The 14,562-nt window shown below is 37.8% G+C and overlaps 1 protein-coding gene across 14 annotated transcripts in view; it reads right to left on the reverse strand.

Moving 5' to 3' along the window:
- Positions 1-14,562, reverse strand: part of SUGCT (succinyl-CoA:glutarate-CoA transferase) — an 875,539-nt gene that overhangs the window by 591,390 nt on the left and 269,587 nt on the right. For all 14 annotated transcript variants that reach the window (XR_009494110.1, XR_009494109.1, XM_059885353.1 and 11 more), the window contains 1 exon segment: positions 2,141-2,212. Coding sequence is in view for 12 of the 14 variants with exons in the window: in XM_059885353.1 (XP_059741336.1) it covers positions 2,141-2,212 (72 nt within the window). In the remaining 2 variants the exon portion in view is untranslated.

Genomic DNA, 14,562 nt, shown 5'->3' on the forward strand with positions numbered 1-14,562 from the left:
GTTTCACTGATCTTTTCTATTGTCTTCTTACTCTATTTCTGCTCTGCTTTTGTTCTTCCCTTCCTTCTACAAATTTTGGGCTTTGCTTATTCTTCTTCTAGTTCCTTAAGTTGTAAATATAGGTTATTTCTTCAAGTTTTTTCTTATTTCTTGAGGTAGCCATTTATCACCATGAACTTCCCTCTTAGAACTGCTTTCGCTGCACTCTATAAGTTTTGGTATGTTGTATTTCCATTTTCATTTGTCTCACGGTATTTTTTATAACTTGAGGTATTTATTTTGGGTTTTCAAGTGGCGCTAGTGGTAAAGAACCTGCCTGCCAACGTAGGAGACGCAAGAGACACGCATTCAATCCCTGGGTGGGGAAGATTCCCTGCAGGAGGAAATGGCAACCCGCTCCAGTATTCTTGGAGAATCCCATGAACAGAGGAGCCTGGCAGTCTACATACAGTCCATAGGGTCACAAAGGGTTGGACATGACTGAAGTGTATTAGCATGTATTTATTTTTGGCTGTGCTGGGTCTTTGTTGCTGCATGAGCTTTTCTCTAGTTGTGATGAGTGGGGGCTACTCTCCAGTTGCAGAGTGCAGGCTTCTCATTGCAGTGGCTTCTCCTGTTGCAGAGCATGGGCTCTAGGGCATGCAGCCTTCAGTAGCTGCTGCACATGAGCTCAGTAGTTGTGGCTCCTGGGCCCTAAAACACAGGCTCAATAGTTATGACACACAGGCTTAGTTGCTCCACAGCATGTGGGATCTTCCTGAATCAGGGATTGAACTGTGTCTCCTGCATTGGAAGGCAGATTCTTTACCACTGAGCCACCAAGGAAGCCCTCAAGGGTTTTTTGTTTTTTTGTTTTTCTCTTTTTATTTCTTCATTGATACCAGTCATTTTTATAGTAGCATGTTGTTTAATCTCCACATATCTGTGATTTTCCACTTGTCTTCTTATAATTGGTTTCTAGTTTCATAGTATTGTGGTCAGAAAAGATACCTAGTATGATTTGAATATTTTTAAATGTATTAAGACTTGTTTTGTAACCTAACATATGATTTATTCTGAAGTATGTTCCATGGGCACTTGAGAAAGAATGTGTATTCTATTGCTTTTGGATAGACTGTTCTCTATAAATCTGTTTAGTCAATCTGGTCTAATTTAAGACCAGTGTTTCCTTACTGATTATCTGTCTGGATGATCTGTCCTTTGAGGTAAGCAGAGTAGTAAAGTCCCCTATTACTACTGTATTGCTGTCTGGTTCTCCCTTTAGGTCTGTAAATATTTGCTTTATATATTTAGGTGTTCCCATGTGGCCTGGAGAATTCCATGGACTGTATAGGGGTTGCAAAGAGCTGGACACAACTGAGCAACTTCCACCTTCACTTTTTTCATGTTGGGTGCATAAGTATACAAATATTACATACTCTTGTTGGATTGATCCCTTTATCAGTATGCAATGCCCTTCTTTGTCTCTCATCACAGTTTTTGTTTCAAAGTCTCTTTTGTTGGATATAAGTATTGCTACCAAAGCTTTGTTCTGGCTTCTATTTGCGCTAAATATCTTTTTTACATCCCTCCACTTTCAGTCTGTGTATGTCCTTATACCTGAAGTGAGACTCTTGCAGGCCTTTATTTTTAATCAACTTATTTAGTCCATGTCTTTTGATGGTAAACTTAGTCCATTTACATTTAAAGTAATTATTGATAGGTATGTACTTATTGCCATTTTGTTAATTGTTTTCTGGTTGTTTCCTAATTCTTCTGTTCCTTTCTTCTTCTCAGGAAAAAAAAAAAATCCTGGTGTTAAAAAACCCTTTTAAAAGTCTTTTTTTCCCTTTTTGTTTGCACTGGTAGACAGGTCAGGTTTTAACATAATTTAAGCTACTATGATTCTTCACTTAAAAATAGTCATATACCTCAATTTTACAACAAAATAAAAAAAAAAACAGAGTGTTAAGTTGGACTCTGTTCATAACATTGTAAACATAAAAAGGGCATGCTTTAAGGTGCTAACACAGGGAGTCTTGAGTTTAGTATAGATTTAGCAACACTCCTCTAGGCAAAATTGAATTTTCTGGCTTTGCGCAAAATGAATTGTTGTATATATTATCTACCCATTCCAAATAGTCCAAATATTACAGATTACCTTGCACACAGCTGCAAACTGTTGGTTATTTCCTGCTCCAACTACAAGATATCCATCCTTGGTTTTAAAAGCCTAAAATAAATAAATACATACATAAATATATAATTTTACATATTGAGAATACCACAAAAATAGCTTTAATTACTCAAAATGTATATATAAACCTTGTTCTAAAGTAATATTAATTAAATCAATATCAACTAATTAGTATATTTTTCTATTATATTTGTATAGCTGTTATTTGAGGTTCTCAAAGCAATTCCTGTCTCATCCACCAATTGTTATAACATTGGAGGAGGGAGGAAAAATGAGTAACTTAGAATAGTAAAGAAAATACTGGAGGTTTATTATAATTCATAATATTAAATTCTATATTCATTATAGTTTGGATTAATGTTGGATATTCCCAGTTTTGTGTTTTATTTCCAATTTTTCGTGTAGGGCAAAGAAAATGATATAGCACATTGTTTTCTACAAAGTCTAAGAAGAATAGATGGTAAAAAGGAAGGAAATGAGGGAAAGGAGGAGAAAAGAAAGGAGAATGGGGTGGAAGGAAGACGAGTAATGGAGCTATAGTTTGTCTTCGAAAATCTGAGATACAAACTTTTGGGTAATTTTCACTTCCTAGTAAGTGAAAAATGACACATTTAGATCACTGGACCCCATGTGGCTTTATGTACCTGAGAAAGTCTTTTCCTTTTAAGAGACATGTTCATTTGGGAAGCCAGATATATGTAAATAATTGATACTTCTCATAGTTCAAGCCCCTCTTAAGTACTTATCAGAACTCACTTCTACACACCTGATCACAGTGATGATCAGGGGAACCGAACTTTACCCTCAGAAGGCCTTATTCCCATTTTCTTTGAGTAAATGAGTTTCTTTAGTTTCCTTTCTTTCTATGTAAAAATTGCTCTGCATCTTCACCTACTTTTTCTTCACTTATGCCCACCTCTGGGAAAGATAACATCTGTCTTTCCTGTCAGGGCTTATTCCTAGGCTAATGACCTGAGTACTACCTGTACTCACTCACATCCTTCAGAACCCTGCTCAGTCATCTTTTATGTCTTCATTTCCACTGTATCTTTTTCTTCTGCCTACATAGAAGCTCATGCTAATACTAAAAATATTAGAAACAATATAAAATTTGTACCAGTCTTGACATACCTCTCAAGCTTTCTTGAAATTGTTCCCTTCCTCCATCTCTAAATAATATAAAAATGCCACTTCTTCACCAACCACCACATTCCAATGCCCTTTGTCATCAGGATTCCTATCCTATCACTGAAACAATTCTTTCTTATACCACTGTATTAGTTGGTACCATCCCCTCCTTCAGGAAACAGTCTCATCTCTAGGCTCTGTCTGCATTATCTCTAATCTCTCTGATGTTTTTCACATGCCCCCTTTACAGGATTACCTTCTATACTCAACATTACTTAAACATCATCATTACTTAAGTATCTGTATTACTTGTTTCTTACAGTAGCCACTAGCCACACATAAGTATTAAATTTAAATAAACTAAAATTAAATCAGCCAGTCACAAAAGAATACAAATTGTGATTCCACTTACAGGAAATGACCAAAATCAGCAAATCCATGGAGACTAGAAAGATTAGTGGATGTCTGGGGCTGAAGAAGTTTGGGAAATGTGGAAAGTGACTACACAAGTAACAGCTTTCTTATTTGGGCAATGAAAATATTCTAAAATTGATTATGGTAAAGGCTGTACAACTCTATGAATGTACTAAAAACCAGTGAGTTGTGCAGTTTCAGTGAGTGAATTTTAGTGTATGTGTATTATATGTCAATAAAGCTGTTTTTAAGAAAAAGTAATAGTTTACTTCTACCAACATTCTAGCTAAACATCAAGCATTCAATAGCCACGTGTGGCTAGTGGCTACCACAGGAGACAGTCCAGATAGAGAACGTTTCTATCATCACAGAAAGTTCTGTTGCACAGTATAAGTAGATTGGAGTTAGTAGACTGTATTTTTTTTTTCTTTTATTCTTCCTACTTCATGGTATCTGAAGAATATGAGGCAATTAATAAATGGTTATAAAATGTTAATAAATCACTCAGATGATTGCTTCCATATAATAGGGTTGTGGCTAAAAGGGATCTCGGAACACTATAATTGAGTTTTTTTCTGTTTACATTTTTGCTTGATTTGTAAATCAATGCCACCAAGATATTACATGAACTATTTTAAATGTTTATATTCCCTTATCCACCAGGCAAAAGCAAAATTAGTGCCATACCTAATGCATTAGTGTTTCTTAAACTACAGAAAGGAAGTCTGCAACAGAGCTATGAGTGGAGGACAAGGATTTTGAGCAGAGATGTCTCAACAAACCGTTCATAATTATGAAGTTATACAGGTTGTTTGTTTGCCTGCTTTTTTTATGAGGGAAAAGTGAGTTGGGAAGTAGATAAGTAATATGAAGTAACAATGTGTATTAACAAGTATAATGGGAAGTAAGGTTTCCAAAATTTTGGATCAGTGACATGTTCAAGTTTACATATTATAGGAGAGGGTTCATTTTCTTTCAGTTAATAAAGAAATGGCTGTTTCTTCATTAATTCTGAACCATAACATGAAATATATTTTTACCAATACATATATTTTTAATTTTAAGCAGTGATAACTAGTTAATAATCACTGGAAAGTAAATACCAAGTAACAGCTCAGCTGTGTATGCGTGCTTGCCTGCTAAGTCTCTTCAGTCATGTCCAACTCTTTGCAACACCACGGACTGTAGCCTGCCAGGCTCCTCTGTCCATGGGATTCTCCAGACAAGAATACTGGAGAAGGTTGCCATGCTCTCCTCCAGGGGATCTTCCCAACCCAGGGATCAAACCCACGTCTCATGTCTCCCTCATTGGCAGGTGGGTTCTTTAGCACTAATGCCACCTGGGAAGCCCTAGCAGCTCAGTCACCAGGATATAATTAGACTAAGGCTCACCAAGTAGATTTATTAGGATGAAGATTGGGAAATGAGTACATCAAGGCTGTATATTGGCAACTTGCTTATTTAACTTCGAGCATCATGTGAAATCCCAGGCTGGATGAATCACAAGCTGGAATCAAGACTGCCAGGAGAAACATCAACAACCTCAGATATGCAAATGATACCACTCTAAAGACGAAAAGGTAAGAAGAACCAAAGAGCCTTTCGATGAGGATTAAAAAAGAGAGTAAAAAAGCTGGCTTATAACTCAACATTCAAAATCCTAAGATCATGGCATCCAGTCCATCACTTTATGGCAAATAGATGGGGTAAAGTGGAAGCAGTGAAATTTTTTATTTTCTTGGGCTCCAAAACCACCGCATATGGTGACTGCAGTCATGAAATTTTAAAAAACGCTTGCTCCTTGGAAGAAAAGTTATGACAAAAGTAGACAGCTTAATAAAAAGCAGAGACATCACTTTGCCTACAAAGATCCATACACTCAAAAGCATAGCTTTGACTATACAGATGTGAGAGTTGGACCATAAAGAAGGCTGAGCACTGAAGAATTATTGCTTTCAAATTGTGGGGCTGGTGAAGACTCTTGAGAGTCCTTTGGACAGCAAGGAGATCAAACCAGTCAGTCCTAAAGGAAATCAGTCCTGAATATTCATTGGAAGGACTGATGCTGAAGCTAAGGCTACAACACTTTGGTCACCTAATGCAAACAGCTGACTCATTGGAAAAGATCCTGATGCTGGGAAGATTGAAGGTAGGAGAAGAAGAGAGCAACAGAGGATGAGATGGTTGGATGGCATCACCAACTCAATGCACATGAGTTTGAGCAAACTCTGGGGGATAGTAAAGGACAGGGAAGTCTGGCATGCTGCAGTCTATGGGGTTGCAAAGAAGTAGGACATGACTTAGTGACTGAACAACAACAGCAAGAAGATTATCAATTCTTTAAATAATTATTTGTCCCATGTTATTATTGCTACAGTATTTAATAAATATATTTTAAATAAGAACTTTCAGAAGAATATCTTTTGCTGTAAAATGAATGTTTTCTGGAGAAGGAAATGGCAACCCAATCCAGTATCCTCCTCAAATTCAGTTGTTGAAATCCTAACTCCCCAATGTTGGTATTAGTAATAAGAACACAGCCATTTCTGAAACAGGAAGCAGGCCCTCACAAGACATCTAATATGCCAGCATCTTGATCTTGGATTTCCTAGCCTTGAGAATTATAGTAAAGAAATGCCTGCTGTTTCAGCCAGCCTGTCTATGGTATTCTGTTATAGTATCCCAAATGGACTAAGAAATTGGTACTGAGAAGTGGGATACTGCTGTAACAAATATCTAAAAATGGTGACAATGGGGGGAAGTTATGAATAGGGCATATGAGAGGTGTCAGTGGATAAGAAATCCTGATTAAGTCAAGGACTGGCCATAATGTGGTGAGTAGTTGAATGCAAGGTGGAAGACAGGAGACTACGGATAATCAAAATATAAAATGCTTCAGTCAGTGATTACTGGAGCAAAGAAGTTTCAGTGTGAGGTTAGGGTCACAGTGTGAGATGCATAAAATAATCTCTGATAAAAGGTAAGGACTCAATAAATATCATTATTATTAAATAGCTACTAATAATGCTGGTTGGCACATAAAAAGAACCCCCTGTACATTCTAAGCGTTTGGATCTTGATTTCTGGACTCTTATCTACTTTGCAAACTCTCTCTTCATCCCCTTGGTTGCCTCACTCCCTATACCAGGCAAGATAAATGACCACATACTATGTACACACACCTCCAGCAGATTTTCCACCATAGGAACTAAATAAGAGCAGCAGACTGCGCTGCAAACATTCATGGCTGGGATGTTTCTCTTGTAAAGAATTGAAGCCTCAAACTACCGTATTGATGTGTCAGTATTCTCTCCAATCTAAAAAAGGTACATACAGTTAGTGGTGTGTCTACTTCAAAAACAAGAACACAAACTTCAAACCCTCCTGGAGCTACTTAAGTTTTCACAAGCTTTTCTTCCCGAAAAGGTAACCATTGCAAAATGACTTCATCGTCCACTGGAAAAAGACATTCCATGGAGTTGAACTCATTGCCATGAGAATGTTTTCTGGAATGTCAAGCAGTTACTGACTTTGGGTCTGTGCTAGTACACTGTGACAAATATAGAGCACTATTTCCTACCGCTAACAGTTCAGCTCACCTTATGGCACTGGAGCTGGCTGAGCCAGATGCAAGGAGGCCTCAAATGCTTACAGCTGAAGAACAATGTCCTATGGAATGGAACTCTGCAACAAGTGATAAAGCAGGCCAGAAGCCCCTAATTTCACCTATTACCTATTTGTCTACACATTTTTTTCATGGGAAATAAGCCATTTTGAACACACTCATTTCTACATTGTCTTGAATTCTAGAACCACTTTGAAAGCAATACTACATACTGATTTCCTACAACCCCAGATCCAGGTCAGGATTTTCCAATTCCATAGGAAGTCTGAATGTTCCTTGAGGTCCTTCAAATCAATTAAATCCTATTTTAAATAAAATAAATTTAGGATTTTCACTCAGTTTCTGATACTAGATATGGAGTCAGGGGCAAGAAAGGAAATGGAAACTGTCATGATTTTTATCTTCACAAATTATCGGTAGATATTATTTTTCTTAGAAGTCCTTTATAGGGAAAGCTTGCTGTTCTTCAGGAAGGCACCCATCATGTATCCTGGACATAATGTACAATGACATGGTGTTATTTTTCCTGGAAGCTATGCATGAGAAACTGATGATTCTGAATCACCTGTGTTATAAAGAATATCAAGCTAGATTGTTTGGACTAAGCTGCCAAAAGCACCTCCTATTTAATGGAAAGTGGCAAAAAATTCTGGACAAGAATCCATATTGATTTTTCAGGAACACTTCAAGGTAAAAAATTCCTTGACTATGTTGAGCCTTTTTCAAGTACTCTTTGTTTTACCCCAAAATGTTACAACAAATAAAGTTTTGTACTAGTTATGTACCATCCATGAAAATACCGTATCTATCAATGAGCCTACACTTATCTAAGACATGTTAAAAGTCTTATCATAGACTAGAACTTTATTCAGGCTGTCATTATGACATTTCACCTTCAAGCAAAAAAATAAACTAGAGCAGAATATTAACTAAACCTCAATAAGAATATTATTGTAAAGTAGATAACAGTAGATTATCAAAAAGGTTTTCCAAACATACTTTAATTTCATCATATCTCAAGATTTATCAATGACAAACAGGGCACACAGAAGGTTGGCATTACTGGAAAGACCGATATTAGACCTGCCCACTAGACCTGAAGAGACACTAGGGTATAGATCTAGTTAACAGTAGAATTTCAGCCTAGGATATAGAAAGTTTGGATAAGCATGGCTGAGGGAAACATTCAGCCAGATGAAGTATGGGGGTATAGGTAGGAAATGGAGTAAGACATTTGGACAAATTCTTGAAACAGAGGATGAGATGGTTGGATGGCATCACAACTTGATGGACCTGAGTTTGAGGAAGCTCCAGGAGTTGATGATGGACAGGAAAGTTGGTGTGCTGCAGTCCATGGGGTTGCAAAGAGTCGGACACTACTAGAAACTGAACTGAACTGAATTCTTGGAAGTCCTTCAGTAGGTAGTCAGTTCCTAAGATTTATAGGCAGAGGCTGCATTTATGGGAATGAGGCTCAGAGACTTGCCTCCAAATTCCCACATGACAAGTTGTGAAAGCAAGTCACAGGGTAGAAGGATAGCACCCTGTTAGTTAACTAGATAAAATCCTCAGAGAATACAGGCAAAAGCAGAAGCCTAAGCCTTTGAACAAAGACACATGAAGCAATGACCGTGACCTCTAAGTGAGCATAGGAGTCTGGCTGGCAGATAAGAACTTAGAACCTGCTGCAGTTACCCCACACACCAAGGACAACATCTGGCATAACAAGAGCTAAACACATTTTGTCAAATCAAGGCTGATGCACTGATTGTCATAATGAGTGATGTAAGAAATACTGTATGATATCGCTTATATGTGGAATCTAAAAAGAAATGATACAAATGAATGTACTAACGAAACAGAAACAGACTCAAGGACTTAGAACAAACATGTTACTGGAAGAGAGGAGTTAGGAGGAGTGGATAGTTAAGAGAGTTTGTGACTGACATGTACCCAGTGCAATATTTAAAATGGATAACCAACAAAGACCTACTGTATTGCATGGGGAACTCAGCTCAATGTTATGTAACAACTTAAATGGGAAAAGAATTTGAAAAGAATAGATATATGTATATGTATAATTAAATCACTTTACTGCCCACCTGAAACTATAACAACATTGTTAATCAACTATACTCTGATAAAAAACAAAGTTTCTAAAAAAGGCTGATGTATTATGTTGGATCAGAGCAAAGTAAGCAATTCAACAAATACTAGAAGCTACACAGAAGGCTTTCTGGCAAAACTGAGAAGAATGAGGTAAGAAAGATGAGACAGTGTCAGTGACCCAAAAATGAGAACTCTTTTTTACTATATTGATTCTTCTGATCATAAACACAGTATATTTCTCCATCTATTTGTGTCCTCTTTGATTTCTTTCACCAGTGTTTTATAGTTCTGTATATATAGGTCTTTTGTTTCTTTAGGTAGATATATTCCTAAGTATTTTATTCTTTTCGTTGCAATGGTGAACGGAATTATTTCCTTAATTTCTCTTTCTGTTTCCTCATTGTTAGTGTATAGGAATGCAACGGATTTCGCTGTGTTGATTTTATATCCTGCAACTTTACTATATTCATTAATTAGCTCTAGTAATTTTCTGGTGGAGTCTTTAGGGTTTTCTATGTATAAGACCATGTTATCTGCAAACAGTGAGAATTTTCTACCCAAAGCAATATATAGATTCAATGCAATCCCTATCAAGCTACCAAAGGTATTTTTCACAGAACTGGAACAAACAATTTCACAATTTGTATGGAAATACAAAAACCTCAAATAGCCAAAGCAATCTTGACAAAGAAGAATGGAACTGGAGGAATCAACCTGCCTGACTTCAGGCTCTACTACAAAGCCACAGTCATCAAGACAGTATGGTACTGGCACAAAGACAGAAATGTAGATCAATGGAGCAAAATAGAAACCCCAGAGATAAATCCACGCACCTATGGACACCTTATCTTCGACAAAGGAGGCAAGAATATACAATGGAGAAAAGACAATCTTTTTAACAAGTCATGCTGGGAAAACTGGTCAATGACTTGTAAAAAAAATGAAACTAGAAGACTTTCTAACACCATACACAAAAGTAAATTCAAAATGGATTAAAGATCTAAACATAAGGCTAGAAACTATAAAACTCCTAGAGGAAACAATAGGCAAAACACTCTCTGACATCAATCACAGCAGGATCCTCTATGACCCATCTCTCAGAATATTGGAAATAAAAGCAAAAATAAACAAATGGGACCTAATTAAACTTAAAAGCTTTTGCACAACAAAGGAAACTATAAGCAAGGTGAAAAGACAGCCTTCAGAATGGGAGAAAATAATAGCAAACGCAGCAACTGACAAAGAATTAATCTCAAAAATATACAAGCAACTCCTACAGCTCAATTCCAGAAAAATAAACGACCCAATAAAAAAATGGGCCAAAGAACTAAACAGACATTTCTCCAAAGAAGACGTACAGATGGCTAACAAACACATGAAAAGATGCTCAACATCACTCATTATCAGAGAAATGCAAATCAAAACCACAATGAGGTACCATTTCACGCCAGTCAGAATGACTGCGATCCAAAAGTCTACAAGCAACAAATGCTGGAGAGGGTGTGGATAAAAGGGAACCCTCTTAAACTGTTACTGGGAATACAAACTAGTACAGCCACTATGGAGAACAGTGTGGAGATTCCTTAAAAAACTGGAAATAGAACTGCCATATGACCCAGCAATCCCACTGCTGGGCATACACACTGAGGAAACCAGAGTTGAAAGAGACACATGTACCCCAATGTTCATTGCAGCACTGTTTACAATAGCTAGGACATGGAAGCAACCTAGATGTCCATCAGCAGATGAATGGATAAGAAAGCTGTGGTACATATACACAATGGAATATTACTCATCCATTAAAAAGAATACATTTGAATCAGTTCTAATGAGGAGGATGAAACTGGAGCCTATTATACAGAGTGAAGTAAGCCAGAAAGGAAAACACCAATACAATATACTAACGCATATTTTTGGAATTTAGAAAGATGGTAACGATAACCCTGTATGCGAGACAGCAAAAGAGACACAGATGTATAGAACAGTCTTTTGGACTCTGTGGGAGAGGGCGAGGGTGTGATGGTTTGGGAGAATGGCATTGAAACATGTATATTATCATATGTGAAACAGATCGCCAGTCCAGGTTCAATGCATGATACAGGGTTCTCGGGGCTGGTGCACTGGGATGACCCAGAGGGATGGGATGGGGCGGGAGGTGGGAGGGGGGTTCAGGATGGGGAACACATGTACACCCGTGGTGGATTCATGTCAATGTATGACAAAACCAATACAATATTGTAAAGTAATTAGCCTCCAAAAAAATAAATAAATAAATAAAGTGGGGGGGGGGGGATGAGAACTCACTGAGAATGGCAAACATACTAAGAATTGATTCCCAAAACAAACTTCCTTCTTCACAGTTTACTGCCTAAATTTATGGGTGAAGATAAGTTTAAGGAGAGATGGAGAATATAACTCCAATAATTACATATATATCCTGTAGTTGGAACAATGAAAGGTTTAGTCCTACTAATTAATTACTTACTCATTTTACTATGGTCAAAATTTAGCCCATTCACAAGACAGTCCTTCCATTGTCAGGTCCATTTATTTGTCTGAAAGATGTCTTCCTTTATCTTCTTAATGCTCAAAGCCAAGGGTTTCTTAACCCACTGTGGTATTTGGAGGCAAGGAAGTTGTTGTCCTGTAGGATGATGCAGAGAAATCTCCCAGCATATCTCCATAGCGCAGGACCATTCAGGATTTACTCACACTTCTATTTTCTCCAACCATCAAATTATCGTCATCACCCTAATCTGGTACCTATGGCAGATGTTGCTATGTAACTCTGGCACTCTGTCTTTAAACATATAGGATCAGCCTTATTATTCTTTTCAGCAAATACCCCAGATAGCTACTACCTAATAGTTGAACATTAACTGGAAGTAACATTTATTTTCCATCCAAGTATAAAATGAGTTCTAGAATCTAAAGAATACAGATTCTCAAAACATCTTTGGGCTTGGCTCAAAGATTATGGGAAGAACTAATGGCTACTCAATTTATTCAGTGAAGAGTAAGCACTTATGATAAGGCCCAGCTGACTCACAGGAGCAAGTGATATGTAGTTCTCATGGGATAAGCAAGTATCTAAAACAAGTCAACTGCAGGGCCAGAAAAAGTTTTAGGGAAGGTTCCATCTTATGTATTTACAGACTTCTCTAAGGCAAGTGATGGAAAAGGTGGTAGGCTGCAAGGGGCTGGTAAGACCCTGGTGAGATGATTACCTTCCAGGGTCTGAACCCATTCTTTAAAGGACTCCTTCCTTCTCCTGGATGATCAGGACCTAGGAGCCTAACTCGGGCCATCTATCATGCCTGTGAGATTAAGGTAGAGACCAGAATGATGAATTGCTACTATACAGTAAGAAATAACTATATCAGAGGCTGGAATCCTTGAAGAATAAATGATCAATGAATTCTCTCCCTGGGAAACTAAAAATCAGAAGGCAAAAATCAGAACTGAGCATGGATTAATTGCTTCTTATCTCAAGTCCTCATGAATCTGGAAATAAAGTGAAGCCTGAATCTTTCATCTTTCCATCGACAGATGGAAAGGTCAGTAGACACTGTCTGCATGTGGATATAAGAAGCAGGGGAAATGAGCCTTAGCCTTCAGCAGAGAGAGTCATGCTGAATTGCAAGAGAATTGAAGTCTCAATACTTCAACTATTTCCATTGCATAACATACTCAGAAGAAAAAAAAAATGCACTCCGAATATTATTCTGCACATTCTTGTTTCAGTCATTGGTGACCCAAAAGAGTTGGGTTCACTCACATGGGCACATACACCACAACTGAGATCACGGGAGCATTATGCAAGGTTCTTTTGCATCAGAATTTAAACCAATGAGGAAGTTGTCCCTTCCAAAGTAATCTAACACAAGAGCCATTAGGAGCATTCTTCCAAAACAACCTGAAAAAAATCTCAGTAGCCCTTCCAATAGGTCAACAGATGAAGAAAGCAATAATTCTTTTCTCAACTCCATAACCACATAAGAAAAGATACTTGATATTTCTATGACCTCTGCCAACAGGTCATATTAGCTAGAAGGTCAAGGGTAACAGGAGATTCTATTTTATTTTAGAGTTTATTTCTCTGTTTGAATAATTAATTTATTTTAGTTCCTCTGGGATTCATACTCTGCAAATAAAGGTGGGAGCTAGTTAAGAATTTCTAGGCATAATTGATTATGCTGTAAATAATTTATTACTGCCTATGTTCTCAAACACTAAAATTCTTCATCCCAGTGACATTAAATATGTTTAATTTCCACTCCACCTCAAACCCTCCTGAAGAAGCAGCACCATACATGGTGTGACTGACTGTTCCTCGTCCCTAGTTGACTAGAATTATGCAGATATCACTCACAAGCCAGCCAATAGATTCACCAAGCAGGAATCAATTACATCAGCTTAAAAATTCAAAAGCCACGTGGAAGTGCAGCTGGAATAACCATATTAGGCTTAAGTTAAGTAAGAAAGCCTCAGAAAGACTAAAACGTAGACAAAAGACTAGACTAGTCATTACTTTCCCAACAAAGGTTTGTCTAGTCAAAGCTATGGTTTTTCCAGTAGTCGTGTATGGATGTGAGAGTTGGACTCTGAAGAAGGCTGAGCGCTGAAGAATTGATGCTTTTGAACTGTGGTGTTGGAGAAGACTCTTGAGAGTCCCTTGGACTGCAAGGAGATCCAACCAGTGCATCCTGAAGGAAATCAGTCCTGAATATTCACTGGAAGGACTGATGCTGAAGCTGAAACTCCAGAACTGACTCACTAGAAAAGACCCTGATGCTGAAAAAGATTGAAGGCAGGAGGACAAACGGACAATAGAGGATGAGATGGTTGGATGGCATCACTGACTCGATGGACATGAGTTTGAGTAAACTCCAGGAGTTGGTGATGGACAGGGAAGCCTGGCGTGCTGCCGTCCATGGGATCGCAAAGAGTCAGACCTAACTGAGTGACTGAACTGATACAAAAGAAACAGACAGGGACCAAGTAACTGCCATGTGCCTGATGGCATGCATCTTGATTCTCATAAAATGACACTACACTTGTGTTTCTGCAAAATTTCTGTAGCTTTAGAACAGCCTCCTCTTACCACCGC

The sequence above is a fragment of the Bos taurus genome, chromosome 4 (genome assembly GCF_002263795.3).
Source record: "Bos taurus isolate L1 Dominette 01449 registration number 42190680 breed Hereford chromosome 4, ARS-UCD2.0, whole genome shotgun sequence".
Lineage (NCBI taxonomy): Eukaryota > Metazoa > Chordata > Mammalia > Artiodactyla > Bovidae > Bos > Bos taurus.